At 53.2% G+C, this 17669-nt stretch overlaps 1 protein-coding gene across 3 annotated transcripts in view; it reads left to right on the top strand.

The window, feature by feature from the left end:
• Nucleotides 1-372: 372 nt before the first annotated feature.
• The window catches only part of LOC128928296 (uncharacterized), a 42236-nt gene continuing 24939 nt past the window's right edge, over nt 373-17669 (top strand). For all 3 annotated transcript variants that reach the window (XR_013519465.1, XM_078329324.1, XM_078329325.1), the window contains exons 1-2: nt 373-608; nt 1203-1588. Coding sequence is in view for 2 of the 3 variants with exons in the window: in XM_078329324.1 (XP_078185450.1) it covers nt 447-608; nt 1203-1588 (548 nt within the window). In the remaining variant the exon portion in view is untranslated. The remainder of the gene's footprint in view (nt 609-1202; nt 1589-17669) is intronic.

The following is a 17669-nucleotide window of genomic DNA, read 5'->3' on the forward strand; positions in this document are numbered from 1 at the left end:
AAAAAAAAAAATAAAAAATTAAATACACAAGGTCCCAAGTCCAGGCGCGGTGGCTCACGCCCGTAATCCCAGCACTTTGCGAGGCCGAGGCGGGTGGATCACAAGGTCAAGAGATCGAGAGCATCCTGGTCAATGTGGTGAAACCCCGTCTCTACTGAAAAGTACAAAAATTAGCCGGGCATGGTGGCACGCGCCTGTAATCCCAGCTACTTGGGAGGCTGAGGCAGGAGAATTGCTTGAACCCAGGAGGCGGAGGTTGCGGTGAGCCGAGATGGCGGCATTGCACTCCAGCCTGGGTAACAAGAGCGAAACTCAGCCCCCCCCCCAAAAAAAAAAAAAGTCCGTAACGTCCGGTGGTGTCTGAGACTTCCGTTTGCCCTTCGGCGGTGCGTCTCTTGCTCTGAGACCTCAGCCCCTACAGTTCCTAACTGTCCCCTGTACCATGAATGAGCTGGGCGGTGACGGGCAATGGGAGAGTGAAGCATTACGGCGTTGCTAGGGACCCCGACTCTCACTGGTTGTGGGGGCCCCGTTCTTGGAGGGTGACCAGCGACTGGACCATCGCTATATGGGGTGACTGTTGTGTGATCCTTTTCAATTCTTCCTCTGTAAGTCCCCTGGCTTCCTGAAGTGCTCCCTCTTTCTGGACATGTTCCCCACTTCGGGTGGGCGGGCTCCCCCCAGTGCCTTGTTTTGGCGGCGTCCTCTCCGCTCTCTGGCCGGCCTCCTCCCCTTCTTCCGGCTGGCATGCTCCTACGCTCCCGCTTTCCAGCGGGTGTGCCACCATGCAACCCCGCTTTCCGCTGGACTCCCTCTCTCCCTACGCCACTGGGCCTCCTCCTTTCCTTCCGGTGGGCGTGCTGCTCCTACTTCCGGCTGGCCTCCTGCCTCCTTTCTGGCGGGCATGAGTCCCCCATTTCCAGCGGGTCTCCTCCGCAGCTTTCCGCAGGACATGCCCCCTCACTTCCGGTGGGGCCTCCTCCACTTCCGGCGGGCCTCCTCCCCCTCTTCCGGTGGGCCTCCCTCCTCCCGTTAAGTTGAAGTGCTCCCTGCTTCCCGCCAGTCTGAGTCATCTGCGGGCCAGCACCGCGTGCGGCTGCTCGGCTGGGGGTCTCCTGCTCTCCCTGCCCTCCAGAAGGCTTTGCCGTTAGCACGTGGCGCAGTTCCCTGCCTCGGCTCTTAGACTCTGTCTCCTCTGCCAGTCACGGCGGGTCACGACATTGGCCAGGACACAGCAGAAGGGACAGGACACGCGAAGCAGATGGCGCACCCACCTCGGCACCGTAGGCCAGTGCGACCTCCAGGGAGCAGGCGGGCCGGCACGGGCCTCCCGGCTGGAGGCAGCTAAGCTGAGACCCGGGACTGCAGGTGAGAAGCAAGGTGGAGGCAGCCGGGGCCTGGGGCCCTCCTCACCTGTCGGGTCGGGTGGGCAACCCTGCTCGCCTGTCTGCGTGAGGAAACTGAGGCAGAGATGCGCCATGCCTGCGGAGGGTGTAGCAAGGGCTCTCTCTGCGCTGCGTGTTACCCCCGTCACACAGAACAGCCGTCTCCGTGTCATAGATGGGAAACCAGGACGTGCAGGCATCAGGTAACTCTCCCGTCGCCACAATCCACCCAGCCTAGTGACTCCCACACTGAAGCCCGTATGTTACCACCGGGCTCCGTGGCCCCTTCCAGGCCGCAGAGCTGTTAGACATGTGGGCCGAGTTCTCCATCCCTTCGGCCTGCTGAAGCCGCCCTGAATGCCCAGTGTCTAAGGCCAGATGGCCCCTCCTGCGGGCCCTAGCTGGGCTGAAAGGAGCCCCCAGGGTGTCGCTGCTAGCCGCACGTGCAGCCCGGCTATGGAGGACCTCATCCCAGTCTCTCGGGACTCCAGCACTTGGTCTGCCGGTGCGCATGGGGCGTTTCTGCCTTTCCCTGTCTGCCAGCAGCATTGGTTCAGGCATGTCCCGCGGCCCGGGCTGCCCTCACCTCCACATCTCTAGGCAATTTCAGTGCTGGTTGATGAGCTTGCAAATTAGCCAAGGGAGCCTTGGTTCTCCTGGGGGCCCACTGCTTCCTCCTGTACCCCTTTCTCTCAACGGTGTTGGTCCGTCACCACTATCCACTCCTCACAGCCTGTTCAGGGTTCTCCAGTCTTCCCCACAAGGTCCTTGTCCACCACAGAATCCAGTGTAAAAACATGTCGCCTGTCATTGGATGTAGATTATCTCCTTAGCCTTCTTCAGTCTGGTAGAGGGCCCCAGTCTGTTACTAACTTGCATGATCTTTATTATTTTTTATTTTTTGAAATGGAGTCTCATTCTGTCGCCCGGGCTGGAGTGCAGTGACGCGATCTTGGCAACCTCCGCTCCCTGGGTTCAAGCATTTCGCCTGCCTCAGCCTCCTGATTAGCTGGGTTTACAGGCGAACGTTACCACACCCGGCTAATTTTTTTTTTTTTTTTTTTTTTTTTAGTAGAGATGGGGTTTCACATTAGTCAGGCAGGTCTCGAACTCCTGACCCCAGGCGACGCACCCACCTTGGCCGCCCAAAGTGTTGGGATTACAGGCATGAGCCACCGTGCCTGGCTGACTTGTGATCTTTACAGTATTAAGCTTTGTAGATTCAGGTGTTTATGGGACGCCCCTCAAGTGGGGTTTTCCAAGGTCTTCTCATGCTTAGAGGCAGGTTTTGTCTCTGGAAGGAACGGCAGGAAGTGCTGTTGTGTTCTCGTGGTGTCCTCTCCATAGGTAGAATTGGAGGTAGAATTGGCCAGGCTTCTCCAGGTGAAGTTATTTTTCTTTTGTAATTAAGTATTTCATAAAGAGGTACTCTGAAACTATATAAATATCTAATTACTCACGAAATTATAGTTAATAATTAGTTAATAATTAGTTAATAATAGAACTAATGGATATGATTAACACAGGTGTGGCCTCATGTGGTTTCCCATTTTACTCAGTGGGTTGTAATGGATTACAGTTGTTATTACATTATTTATTTTATGCTCAAATTGGGCCATATTTGGTCAGTGGAGTCCCTTCAAACTGGCTTCTGTGTTATTTTGACCGATCTCCATTATCCTTTGAGCACTTCCTTACCGTCTGGCCCAAAAATGTGTTCCAGGCTCATCTTGTCATTTCCCTGCCCAAGCTCCAGAGACAGCCATCTTAGAGCTCTGATTGTTTTTAATTTTTAATTGAATTTTATATTTAGAGACAGGGTCTTGTTCTGTCACCCAGGCTGGAGTGTAGTGGCATAGTCATAGCTCACTGTGGCCTTGAACTCCAGGCTCAAGCAGTCCTACCTCAGCCTTCCAAGTAGCTGGGCCTATAGGCGTACACCACCATGCCCAGCTAAATTTTTAATCTTTTATAGAAGATGGACTCTCAATGTATTGCTGGGCTGGTCTCAAATTCCTAGCTTCAAGTGATCCTTCTGTCTTGGCCTCCCAAAGTGCTGGGATGACAGGCGTGAGCCCCATGCCCGGCCTCCCTGATTCTTTTTTAGTGGGGAATGGACATTCAGAGGTCGGTGTTTGGGTGCCATTTGTGCTCCGTGGATATTGGGTATTGCAGCCCTCAGCCCTGAGTGGACTGAGCTGGGGACACACACGTACATGCTTTACATCCACGCTGGCTTCTCTGTCTGTCTGTAGCTTGGAGTATAGGTGCACACCACCATGCCTGGCTAATTTTTCTTTCTTTCTTTCTTTTTTTTTTTTCAATGAAGACAGTGTTTCTCCATGTTGACCAGGCTGGTCTTGAACTTCTGAGTTAAAGCGATCCTCTCGTCTCAGCCTCCCAAAGTGCTGGGGCGACAGGCTTGAGCCTCTGTACCTGGTGAGCTTATTTGTTCTTCTGGCCGTGTTGGGTCCCTTGCTTCGTCTGTGACTGGCCTCATCCCATGCTGCCTCCTCCCTGGGGATGTGGCCTCCCCACACTGATCCGGGCTCTGAGACTCAGCACCAGGCCCCCTGCTGCCTAGTAGCTCTCCTCACCTCCACCTGGACTCTGACACACCACGCCGGGCCTCTGTGCCCAGGACCTAGCCTGCCCTCACTTGAGTCCTGATGCCTTCCATCCTGCCCTGCAGACCCCAGCCTTGCCCAGCTGTTGTTAGGGAAGTGAAAGGGAGGGGAGCCAGTGAGGACCTTCGATGGCACAGAACATTCTAGTCAGTGGCGCTGGTGGTTTTTGAATCTTCAAAACCCAAGATAGGGCCTGCAGTGCACTGGCTCGTCCACACCAAGGCACCTGGCTTGGGCCATCTGTGACCCTGTCTGTGCCTCTTAAAAAGGAGAAGCCATTGGTGGTGCCCTGGAAAGAAATGGACTCTTTTCTCCTCCAGGGCTGCTGCTTTGGCTTCAGGCCACATGCCTGACCCTGAGTGGGTTAAACTTTAACTCTCCCACCGGTTTCGAGTCTGGTCAGGGGATTTTCCACATCTTGCCCTGGTTACTCAAGTGTCTGAGAGCAGGCGGGCTGCCAGGGCCTCCCCTGAATCCCTTGGGCATCTGTGCCCCACCCAGGTGTCAGCGTCCGTGGTGCGTGACGAGAGGCCGGGCTACTTCTGGATCTTCCCCCAGACCCCCACTGCTGGGATTCTGCAACAGGGCTTCTCTTCCCTGGGGGAGGAAGGGCTCCAGGAAGCCCTGGCTAGATGATCGGGGAGGTCCCCTGGGCCAGGGCCCATCTATCATGAGGCTAAAGCAGCCTCCATCTCAGCCACCCTGGTGGCCTGGGCTGCTCTGAAGCCTGAGCACTTCACAGTCACAGTTTTACAGTCTTTACCTTAAGAAGTGTCCCTTGAAGCATCTAAGCTATAGGCCCTATGACCTGGGCCAGCTCTGGCTGCGATGACACGTACAACACAACTTCCAGGCTCTGAGTTCCCAGAATGGAGGGAAAGGACTGAGAACAAGGCCCTTGTCTCAGCTGAGAGTGAGACAACATTCATCAGCTATGTGATCTGGAAGTTATCTATCTTCTCTGTGCCTCGGCTTCCTGCAGTAGAACCTACTCCACAGGCTCGATGTAAAGATGAGATGACTGAGACTGATATTCACAGAGAGGGTCTTCCGAACAGCACTTAGCTGTATTCTGTTTCTCGCTTTATAAAATGCTGCCATCAAAGGCATCCGCCCCTGCATCCTGGAGAGCCCTCGACCTTCTTCTTTTTCAAGGCCAAAGACTGTTCGCTAGTTCCTTTGCCTTATTTAGCCAAGGTTTGAAAGCCTGGAAAAGATTTCAGAAAATTTGGATTTAGGGATCTTCTGTCTTGCGCTGTTCTGCCAGAGAGTGGCTTGGCTTTGGACACCACACGCGGGCGTGTTCGCATGTTGGCAGTGGAGGAAGCGAAGGACTGGCTGGCCTGGCCCTGGATCTCTCTAGGGGATGGGCCAGCTATGCCCTGTCCCCACTGGGGGGAAAATGAGGCCAGGAGAGATTCAGGATTTGGGCGTTCAGGAGGCTGCTGGCTGGGAGAGTGAGTGACAGGGACTGGCAGCTGGAACAACCCCCACCCCACCTCAGCCTCTGAGGGGGCTCTTACCTAGATGGCTCCAGCTAAGATCTCGGAGTTCCAGGCTTCCCACAGGTGGGGGTCCTGCCTTCTTGCCCATGTGTTGGGAAGCTGGGTGTGAAGCACTTGAACTTCATGTGCATTTTTTTTCTTGTTCCCTCACCAGCTTTGTGAGACCCATAGTGAATAACAGACACCCTAGTTGATCAGGGATAGGGAGCACCCTTGTTCCCCTGGAGAAGCTGCCCACCTAGCCCCTGGCTCTGGAGACAGCTCAGAGTTCAGCTGCTCCTTGTAGCGGAACTCTTCCTGGCACCAGGCGATGGCTCCCAGTGCCTTCCCTTATTTCAGCTTCCCAGAAAGTGCCCACCACACTTGCTACTGCCTTTTCCTTCCCTTGACTTCCTCCATCTCCACCCACACCCCTCCAGCTCGGCCTCCTCCATCTCCACCCACCTACACCCTCCCAGCTCGGCTTCTGCCTAACAGCCTGGCCCACTCCCTTCTCAGCCAGTTCTAGGGCCCCAGTGGGCTGTAGCTGTGCAAGTGTTACAGGGAAATTATGTAATGTCTATCCTAAATGGGTGCCTCTGAAACTGAAAGGGGATGGGGGACACCAAGCATAGCCAGGACTGCTGTGGCCAGTCTGCATAGGTTGTGTGGGCACCATTCCCGCCCCAGGACATTTCATCCTTTGGCTTCAGGTTAGCCCTGGCCGCCGGCTCTGCACCGGCCTGCCTTTTCCTTCCAGAATCACTAACTCCCAGGCATCCTGGCACTCAGCTCAGGCCAGGCCTAGAGCTGGCTTGTCCTGGCTGGCCAGATTGATGGGTACAGTTTCAGGAATTTTACAAGCCAGGTGTTAAATACAGCCATCATTTTGAAATTAGGCAAACGTACAATCAAATAATATGAAGACAGATAATAAGTACTTTAAATTCATCACTTCCTAATCATATCACAATTTTTTTTTTTTTGAGTTGGAGTCTCATTCTGTTGCCCAGGCTGGAGTGCAGAGGCGCAATCTTGGCTCAACCTCTGCCTCCCGGGTTCAAGTGATTCTCCTACCTCAGCCTCCTGAGTAGCTGGGATTACAGATTTGTACTATCATGCCCAGGTAATTTTTTTGTATTTTCAGCAGAGATGGGCTTTCACCATGTTGCCTAGTCTGGTTTTGAACTCCTGACCTCCTTGAATCTGCCTTGGCCTCCGAAAGTGCCGGGATTATAGGTGTGAGCCACTGTGCTTGGCCCATACCACTACTTTCTGTGCTTTTAATGTTGCTTATGTCCACTGTGTCTGTATGGAGGGAGACCACCACGTGATTGTTTGCCTGCGCGTGTCTCTTCCTGAGTTCAACGCCGTCAGGTTGGTAGCTGGAAACCGGCCACGGTGGGAATATTTACACCATTGCAATTGGCAAATGCTATCAATCAAGGCTTGATTTATGGTTGTGTTGATTGTTCTTCACAGTGATGTTAGTAGTAGATTAAACTGTACCTGTAGCCATTCCATTGTGAATAATACACAAAATGGAGGAAATATTTTTCTCACATGTGGAAATTATTCTGTGATTCGGCGAAGAAGTTGCTCTTGTTATTGACAAGTTCAGAAATACATGCCAAAGCCAAAAAGAGGCTTCACTTTAATGAAGGTAAACACAAAGGCGAGAAATGATTTACTAGCCGTTCACTTACTAGACTAAGGACACTTGGTGGGAAGAGTTAGTGTAAAATGCGCCTCTGTCAAATCATGGCTGAATACGTTTGGCAAAAATTCAATAAAAATTCTGTGAGCACCAATCTGCTATGTGGGATTGAATATTTTAACGTTATTTGCAAACTGTGTGCTCTGTACTCTTTATGTGATTACAATTTATAATATATAAGTAAACATGTACACGTACATGCTTCTTGAGAGAGCCAGTGGCTGAAGTTACCAGCTCACCACTGCCCACCTTCACCTGGGCTGGGTTGGTGCCTCTTTTGCTGCTCCCACAGAAAGCTGTCCAGAACTATAATGTGACACCTCTTCATGTGTCTCACTTACTGAACTTGGGGACAGAGTGATCTCTGTGTCTCTAGTAGCACTTTACATGATGCCTGGCACATACCATGCACCCTCCCGAGACCGTGAACGAGTGCACTGAACAGTTGAGTGGGGAAGACTGTTTGATGCATTCCCCATAGCATTGCTGCTGGCTGGAGTGGGGACTGCACTTCCTGGTCCCTCTGCAGTGGGGTGTGGCCGTGTGATGAGTGCAGTCTAGTGGTGCGTGGAAGGGTGATGCCAGCCACCCCTAGGCCTGCCCTCCAGTGAATCCACAAGAGCCTCCAAGTCCCTCTCCTTCCCTGCAGCCTCAGAGCAGCAGAATCCGTGTGTCCCTGCTAGTGTAAGTACACGGTAGAAAAGGGATGCCTGGCCCACCAAGTGACTGAGTAAAATAAGCTTATTTTGTTAAGCCACTGAGACACAGGGTCTGTTTGTTACCACCGCATAGCCTCACCCGTCCTGACTAATGGATGAGGATGCTGAAGCCCAGCGCTGGGAGGTGACATGGGCCAGGCTGCACCTTCTGTGAAGTGGCAGGCCCAGCTCAGAACCCGTCTTCACTGTCACCTTTCCTCCCACCTCTGCCCATTTCTTCCCTCCTAAACAATTTTTTTGGAAATACAGAATAAAGTATGAATCTGAGGTGGGTTTTGTTCTCAGCTGTTTTCAGACTATACCTGGTTAGAACCCACAAATGGTGACGCCTTCACTGGCAGCCAACCCAGGAGGCACACTCACCACATGGCTGTCATTAGAAGATCAGCTGGGGGAGCTGATGTCTGGGCTTCAGGCTCCCATTAAGTGTTATTAGCCTCAGCCTCGGTGAGGTTTCACCACGAGCAGCCTCCCTGGCCTTGTCACTTACCACTTCCTTTGGCTTATCTGGACCAGATCTGGTACTTGGGCAGCTGGAAAGCCAGCTTTGGATGTGACACTCTCTCAGGCTCCAAATGCCAAGCAGGACAAACAGGACTCCTTATTCTCAGCTGAGAAAACCTCAGCTTAGTTGCACAGACATTTAAATGTGGATTACGAGTCAGGCATTTTGCTCTTTACTGTAGTACAGGACATCTGGTATAAGCCTCGTATAGGGTGATACGTGTAGCATAAGTGTGGTACAGTGTACGTATGGTACATGGCCAGTATAATGTGGAACAGTGCAATATGCACAGGATTGTATTCGTGCTGCAATCTGGTGGGACAGTACAACAAGCACAATATTGCATCGAGTTCTCTGCCTTGTTCCTTCCTCTCCTGAAAGCCTGAGCGCCTTCCCTTTCTTTGATTGCAAAAGGGGAGGCTGAAACCATCAGGTTGAAGTCACAGAGGCCAGATCAGGGCTGTGATTTGAGGGGTGAGCTGGCACATTCCTAACACCTCTTTGCCTGGTGATGACACTGGCCTTCGGCTTCCTTGGCCCCACCCAGCCTCTCCTCTGCTGGAATTCCATCTGTGACTTCTGCCTGACCCTGAAGCACCGTTCTTGGCTTTGCTTTCTGTCTTTACCACGAGAGTACACAAGCTCCTCAAGAGGAGTCTTGCTTTGTGTTTTGCTCTTATTTTACTGTATTCCCATTGTCTAGAATGGTGCCCGAGTGTTTGTTGAATGACTGCTAGACTAGAAGGCCTGTGTGGGCAGGGTGCCCCGCTCATGGCATAGTGCTCTATCCAGGGACTGTTGAGACTGACAGTGCCTTGTGGGTGGCCCCCATTCCTGACGCCTCTGACTCCTGGCTGGCTCTAGGTCTCTTCACAGGCTGTGGCCTCTGTCTAGAATATTCCCCTTTGCATCCTTCTAGCCTTCCCTGACCACTGCCCCGTACCCTGTCTCCGGGCCCTGTGTTTCCCCCGTCTTGATGCAGCCACACTTTCTTGCAAGTAGCTTGATCGCTTGTCTGTCCTCTCCCCTCCCCTGGACTGGGAGGCTGTGGGGTACAGGGCTGTGTCTGTCCTGCTCCCCACTGTATCCTCAGGACAGCCCCAGACGTGCACAAAGGTGCCCGCATGCTAGGAGGACGAACCAAGGAAGAGTTGACCACAGCCAGGAGTGGCCTTGTGATCTACTCAAGGGACACCTGGAGGTCACATGGGGGAGTGCAGGAAGTGTGGCCTGGCACCGTGTCAGGTTGAAGCTTCCCCTGGTCATCAGCGGTAGTGCTCAGGACCAAGAAAGTGGCCTGGGTCTACCGTTCTCTTGTCCAGGCTGGACTCTGCTACGCACTGGGTTCTGTTTGCCAGCCCTGTGCGTCGAGATCCCACCTTCCTGGGGCCTACCCCAGAGTTTCTGATCCATGAGGCGTGGGGCGAGTCTGATTGTGTGTGTCGCTCACAGATTTTGTAGTGTGTGCTCTGCCGGTCAAGGACCTGCACTCAGAAGCCCTGCCCTAGACTGTCCCAGCCTGGCAGTTTTCACAAGTCTTGCACACCCACGACCTCATTTAAATCTTTCAGCCTCCCTCTCCTGGGTAAAGAGCTGGCACTGTGTCTCAGGCCCAGGGCTTCCTGTTGGACACTGCCCTCTCCTAGGGGCACTGGGTGGATCGAACAGTTCCCAGTGCTATTGGAATTCTAGGAGAGTTGTGGGGCCCAGCCAGGGGAAGCTGTGGGGAATTGGTGGAGGCTTCCCAGAAAAAGGTCAGAGGAGGCCACGTCTGGGAGGCAGTGTGGTGGGTCACCTTTCCGTTCTGGAAGGAGCGCTGGCTTGGCAGGATGGGCGGAGGCAGAGTGGCTTGTGGGCAGGGCCCCAGGTCCCCACCTAGAAGGCAGAGGAGGGGCAGGTGGTGTTCCCTCCTGGGCAGGGCACCCCTTCCTCAGGGATTGGGGCTTGGGCCTGGGTCATCCCACCTCCCTGCAGGTCCCAGCGGGAGGTCAGGGCAGCCTTGGCCTGAGGGTGCTGTGCATGATGGCCAGGCTGGGGCCTGTGCCCCTGCAGTTCACAGGTCACCTCCTCTATGCCAGCACAGCTGGCCGTGGTACTCTGGGCCACATAGTTTCTAGTGTCCCTGGACTGGGCCAGGCTGGTCCGGGTTCGGTGCCACCTCATCAGAAGGAGGCTGGGAGGGAGTGCAGGGTGGGACCAGCCCTGAGAAGGCAAGGACGGGAGGTGGAAAAACCTGTGCTGAGACGGGCGGCTTCCTCCTGTGCTGTTTCTGAGCAGGAAGCTGGGCCTGCCCGGCCCCAGAGAAGGAAAATAAACTCTGGACACATATTTGTAGAAAGTGGGAAAGCTCTGTTTGTCGGGGGATGTGAAATTTAAAACGGCTGCTCTGCTCAAGTCCCCACTGACTATCAGGGAGGGGCCCAGGAGGCAGGGTGGCCAGGCTGCTTGTCCCTGGCTGCGGCCGCCTATCCCTGGTCAGGGCTGGCTGGTGGTCCCTGGTCGGGGGCTGCCTGTCCCTGGTCGGGGCTGCCTGTTCCTGGTCGGGGCTGGCTGGTTGTCGCTGGTTGTCCCTGGTCAGAGCTGGTTGGTTGTGCTTGGCTGGGGCTGCCAGGCCCAGGGGCTTTCACTCCTACATCTGGCTTTGCTCCGGAGTCCCCAGGGCTATGTAGGAATTCCCTGTGGTGATGATGGGGAGGAGGAAGGTGTGTGTGAGCCAGGCACGTGCCAAGTGCCTGACACTGGTGGTATTGAGGCCCGTCCTGGAGGACAGTCTCTCCCCAGCTCTGCTCCTGCCTCTGCTCACACAGCCCTGTGGGGAGGGAAGGCCATGTTCTTGTGAATGGCTTTCCATCCCAGCCAGTCTGAGCGCTCTCCAGTTCTCTGTACTGAGTCGAAATATCTCCTCTTGTCCTCTCTGCGGCCATACAGAGGGTGATAGCCTCGCAGCCTTCGGACCCTCCCAGCGGTCTGGACTTCCTGGGTCAGTGTGCTCCGTGCTTCCCACTGGCTCTGGGCTCCTCTAGAAGCTGCAGGCTTCGGTGTGGAATTGAAAATCCACCGATGGCAAAATGTACCTTTGAAAGCAGGAGGATCTGATTTTTAGAAACAACAACTAGTCCCTTGGAATCAAATCTGTATAGGTGGATGATTGAGCTGAGACAAAACCAAAAATCTGGTTTAAAAGGAAAACTTGAGTGATTTTAAAAACCTGGCCTAAACTGGTTTTTAAAGGTAGTTACTCCTAGAGAAATTTACAAAACGTAATTGAAAGGATAGTAAGGTTACTGTGGACAAAGTATGGGGCCTCCCAAGGCAAGGAGACCTGTTCCCTGAGAGCCTCAGACAAAAAATGTCAGCAGTACCACCGAGGAATACTGGCAGAATTGTGATCATTTGTGACGGGGCAGGAGGGGGCACCAGTCTGTAGGGTCCCTGTGTCATGACGGAGCTGCCGCTGGAGACGTGTAAGGCGAAACACCACCTCATCCCTACTGCCCCCTGGGCTGAGGCCAGGGTGGAGACCGAGGCAGGCCTGGGTGGCGTGGCCCTGCCTGCTGCTGAGTTGGAGCCAGGCCCCTGGACTTTCTTTCCCTTGAAGCCTCCTTGCCTTTCCAGCAACAGCCACGGCTTCAAAGGCCTGCCAAGGTGCAGATCAGGCATCCTGGGAGCTCGTATAGCCGTGCTGTGCATAGGAGTCCTGCACGTTGGGGTGCTGGAAACTCCAACAGGCAATTCCAGGTTCCAGAGCCAACTCCTAAGTGGGGGAAGGGAGACAGAGGCCACCAAAGGACCTGACTGGAGCTGGGTCCCCAAGGCCAAGGTCACAGGCACCAAATTTAAAGGGGGCCCTTCTCAGGCCCAGGCTCATCCCCACTTCCCTTTCCTCTTGGAAGCTCCACCCCCACCCCATTTTCCTGCCAAGCCTGGCCTCAAATGGCCCAGCCTTCAGCTGCCTTTTCTTGTCATCCCTGCAAGTGGCCCCATCCTATTACTACGCCCTGAAGCCTATGTAAAGATCAGGAGGAGTCATGGGGAGAAGGGGGCCAGGTTGGTTCAGGAAGTGACTCTCGTGAGTGGCATGGAAAGAAGGGAAGCAAGAGGGCAGGACACATTCTGGAGGGTGAGGCCCCGCTGCCAGGGCAGGGCACCTGTGGCAGCCCCCAGAGGCCCCAAGGAGAGGAGTGAAGCCTCCCTGTTCCATGTGTAAGTGGCCAAGATGGCCCCACCTGGCAGGTGGGCATAGGGAGAAAGGAGCTACCATCCAGCACTGCTCAGTGTCAGCATACAGAAGGGACACGAAGATTGGATGAATGGATGAATGAATGAATGAATGACACTGTCATATCTGTCTACCTTTCCACTGCCACCAACTGTTTTACATGATAGATGTTTAAATTCAGTTTCTGTGGTCTTTGAGATTGAAGGGCCAGACACAGTGGCTCACGCCTATAATCCCACCACTTTGGGAGGCTGAGGCAGGTGGATCACCTGAGGTCAGGAGTTCAGACCAGCCTGGCTAACAAGGCGAAACCCTGTTTCTATTTAAAATAAAAAAAATTAGCCAGGCATGGTAGCACACTAGGGAGTCCCAGCTGCAGTCCCAGCTACTAGGGAGACTAAGGGAGAATCGCTTGAACCTGGAAGGTGGAGGTTGCAATGAGCCAAGATAGCGCCACTGCACTCTAGGCTGGGCAACAGAGCAAGACTCCATTAAAAAAAAAAAAAAAAAAGATTGGTCTGAAGAATGAAGAGCCTCACAGAAAGCTTCACAGTCACATGGGTTATGAATTAGGAAAGTCACAATCACATGAGCCCTCAGTCTTGAGTTGGGAAGGTGGGTACAGGAGATGGGGCGTGCTAGCTGCTCCAACATCTGGGCACCGCCAGGCCTTTTTAAGCCCTCTTACTCTTTGAAAACCGTCTTCCTTAGGCAGGGTCTGGTGGCTCATTCCTGTAATCCCAGCACTTTCGGAGGGTGAGGTGGGTGGATAATCTGCGGTTGGGAGTTTGGGACTAGCCTGACCAACATAGAGAAACCCGTCTCTACTAAAAATACAAAAATTATCTGGGCGTGGTGGCACTTGCCTGTAATTCCAGCTACTGGGGAGGCTGAGGCAGGAGAATCGCTTGAACCCATGAGGCAGAGGTTGCAGTGAGCCAAGATCACGCCACTGCACTCTAGCCTGGGCAACGAGAGTGAAATTCGAGAAAAAAAAAAAAAAACACAAAAAGACCATTTTCCCAAGCATAGGTTATTTTCCCCAAATTCAAAACTCCAGACACCAAGTTGAATGGTCGGTAAAAGGGATACAGTCTGTCCAATTTCAGGGACCAGGAAACTTTGTACAGTTGGAGAACTGGTTGGAAGCTGAAGGTGACCATGTAGCATTGCCGACACCGTAAACTGTCAGGGACAAGGGTTGTGTGAGGACTTGGGCCGTTGCAGAAGGGCCACAGAGGGCCAGGGCGTCCTCAGGAACAAGGGCCGATCTCTTGCTGCCGTCCTCACACTCACAGGCAGTTCATGCTGTGAAAGGCATCGTGCAGCCCCGGCAGTCAGTGGGGCCTGGCTGAATGGGAGCCATCCCTGGTTGTGCGCACAGGCGGTGCAGGCCCTGCACGCAGTTCCCTTGTTCATTCAGCCCCACCCCTGAGAGGCATTTCCAGAATTTAGGTCACTGCTGTTGGCAGCATTACTTGCTACACAAACACTCTGAGGTTAAAGTTTATGAAGGGTGACCTGTCGATCAGCCACTGCACTCCAGCAGCCTCTGCTTGCAAATGTTAGTTCTCACCTGGGCCTAGAGTGGGCTGGTCACAGCAACTGCTCTGATGGCAGCAGGGATCTGGGAGTGGGGGTCGAATGCTGGCCTGGGGTTCCTGCCATCTGCCCAGCCCCCGAAGAAAGGCCTGAAGCTTTGAGCAGGCCTAGACCAGTTGCACTTTCAAACGCTCCCAAACCTCAGAAGCAAGGGTCAGTGGGGAACAGGGCAACCAGGGCTTTAAAGCAGCCTCAGGAGCCAGGAAAACCTGCATTAAACCCAAGCAGTGAAGCAGGAAGGGAACCAGACTGACCAAGCCTTGCTGCAGGTCCTCGTGTGCCCAGGGCAGAGGGGTCTAGCTGTGGACCCTGCACCCAGATCTGGGAACTGCAGTGGAATCCAGGATGCAGTGGCAATGCCGGGGTGCCGGGACCCGCCGCACTCTGCAGGGTGGTTGGGGTGCTCCTCCCCTAGGCTGGAGTTTGCTGCTGAGGCTGATGAGGTCGTGACTGGGAGTCACCATGTGGCCCCTTCTTAGCTGGTTGTTCCATAGCAAGTTCCTACAGTCTGCAGAAGGAGCAAGCCTGGAGGAAACCCTTTTGGGCTCCTGGGGGTTGACCCCCCCCGCCCCCCTCAGGACAGTACCTGGAGGAAGCCTGTAGCCTGCTCTCTGAGTGATGGGCATTTCATAAGTCTTGTGAATGTGGAATGCAGAGGACAGAGTTCTGTTGTCTTGTTTGGAAGAGGCCTTTCAGAAAACCTTCATCTGTCAAACACGGGGGCGGGGGGCGGGGGCGGGGGGGGCGTTGCCATGGTGAAAAGCCTGGGGTGGGAGGGCCCGGGCCTTTTCTTCTGTGCATGGCTGGATCCCCCCACAAGGCTTTCATGTCAGAGAAAGTGGTGATTCTGGTGGTGAGGGAGATGCCCCAGAGGCCTGGGGGAGGTAGGCCACGTGGAGCTGGGTTCCCAGCCACGCCTCTGCTTCAAATTCAATGACAGAGCACGTGATTTCCCGGGACACAGTGGCCTGCAGCTCTGTCTTCTCGTTCCTCAGCTATTTGAAAGCAGGGGGTGGGGGCTGGTCTCCTGTAATCCCAGCACTTTGGGAGGCCAACCTGGGCAGATCACAAGGTCAGGATCAACCTGACCTGTCCAACATAGTGAAATCCCATCTCTACTAAAAACAGAAAAAATTAGCTGGGCGTGGGGGCGCAGACCTGTAGTCCCAGCTACTCAGGAGGCTGAGGCAGGAGAATCGCTTGAACTGGGACCTGGGAGGAGGAGGTTGCAGTGATCACGCCTTTGCACTCCAGCCTGGACTACAGAGCAAGACTGTGTCTCAAAAAAAAAAAGGCAGGGCCTGTCCATCTAGTAGATTAGAAAAGGAGATGGAACTTGTTTCCCTTACTTAAAAGCAGGGAAGAAAGCCTTGTGAGGAGAGGACACAAAACCTGTTCGGTGACTTGTCATTTCAATGAAAACACAAACCAGTTCAGGTGGGCATTCCCGATTCCTCCCCTTCCTCCTACCCCCAGCAGCCCTGGCGGGACCGCAGGAAAACAAGGCAGCGCTCACTCCGAGCTCACCATTCTTTGGTGACAGAAGTTTAAGAACCCAAGGAAAACAAGTCTGTTAATCTCGCCGCGTGAGGCGGTGAATACACGCAGAGCAGTGCCTTCGTCAGGCCAGTCATCATTGGGAAGACAGCTCGGGAGTTAGGATAAGGGAAACTGTCACGTTTCATCTTTCTCTTCATTCCTCTTTACGAAGCATTAAATAAGTGATTTCTTAGATCACCGATCATTACCACCAAATCCTCTGACAGGTCAGAATCCTCACAGCAAGACGTGTGGAAATTTAAAGAGAATGCATTTCTTTTTTCTTTTTGAGACAGGGTCTCAGGCTGTTGCCCAGGTTGGAGTGCAGCGGCAAGATCTAGGCTCACTGCAACCTTGACCTCCCAGACTCAAGCGATACTGCCACCCTGCCTCCCGAGTAGCTGGGACTACAGGTGCATGCCACCAGGCCGGACTAGTTATTTTTATTTTGATTTTTGTAGAGATAGGGACTTATTACATTGCTCAGGCAGGCCTCAAACTCCTGGGCTCAAGCAATCTCCCCACCTTGGCCTCCCAAAGTTCTGGCATTACAGGCATGAGTCACATGCCTGGTCAAGAGAACATATTTCCAATTTTTTGTTTTTTAATAAAACAGTCAATCCTAAGGTTTCTGTAAGGCAGTGCTCATCACCTCTGCCCAGCTTTTCACAATAGCTGGTTTCAAATGGCATCCTGCAGTGGAATGCTGCTCTAGGAATTTTGAGTGAGGAATCCTAGAGTCAGAAGTCAGCTTGTGCAGCCCAGGAGGGGCTGAAGAACAGGCAGGCAGCACAGGCTGTGAACCCTGGGCCTGGGGCCGCCCTCACAGGCCTCTGAGTTCCATCAAAATGCGTGGAGCCGAGGGCTCTATCATTAAACACCATGGAAAAGTCATCCTCCAAATTCCTGAAGACAGCATCCCGGGATCCGTGTCTCTGTCTTTCCTGCCCCTTCTCTCCTCAACCAGCCTTATAGGAGAATGCAGGCAGGGAGAAGCAATGATCAACATTTCTGCCAGTTTGGTGAAGTTGGGTATGCATATGAGGAACAAAGTGTCAGAAAGGGGAGGAGAGGAGAGGATTCTGCAGATGCCACGATCCTCTGTTTGGGGTTGTCATCTGCTGATGGGACTCTGGTTTGGCCATTTGCACACAGCTTTTGAAAAGCCAAGGACATGCCTGGGGCGATGGCTCACACCTGTACTCCTAGCACTTTGGGAAGCCGAGGCTGGTGGATCATCCGAGGTTAGGAGTTTGAGACCAGCCTGGCCAACATGGTGAAACCCCGTCTCTACTAAAAATACAAAAATTAGCTGGACATGGTGGCAGGTGCCTGTAATCCAAGCTACTAAGGAGGCTGAGGCAGGAGAATCACTTGAATCCAGGTGGTGGAGGTTGCAGGGAGCCAAGATTGTGCCACCGCACTCCAGACTGGGCAAAGGTTATTCTCTCTCTCAGTTCTTGGGAAAAGAGAGATAAGACCGTCTCAAAAAGAAAAGGATAATTTTCTTTTTTTGATTTAAGCATTAAGATAAAGAGTTTGTAAAAGTGGAGGATGATTTACAAGCATCACTTGGGGAGAACACTGGGGCACTTAGGACTCATCTTTCCATTACAATTTTGCTTTGAGGTGTGTATGGTCCTTCTAATTACAGTGAACCAGATGACCTTTAAGAAATCACATCATAATTATGGCAAGAAAACGAATGCCCCTCCACAAACTGGGTTTGCTAACATATGTTCACATACAGGTTAGATTAGCAGCAGCTAGAATTTCAACTTCATACACAACGTATGGCTTTAATTAGTAGGGTTTTAGACATAAGAAGTGACCATCAGTATAACTATGAATAAACAGAAGAAATGAATAAAT

This window comes from Callithrix jacchus, chromosome 7 (genome assembly GCF_049354715.1).
Source record: "Callithrix jacchus isolate 240 chromosome 7, calJac240_pri, whole genome shotgun sequence".
Lineage (NCBI taxonomy): Eukaryota > Metazoa > Chordata > Mammalia > Primates > Cebidae > Callithrix > Callithrix jacchus.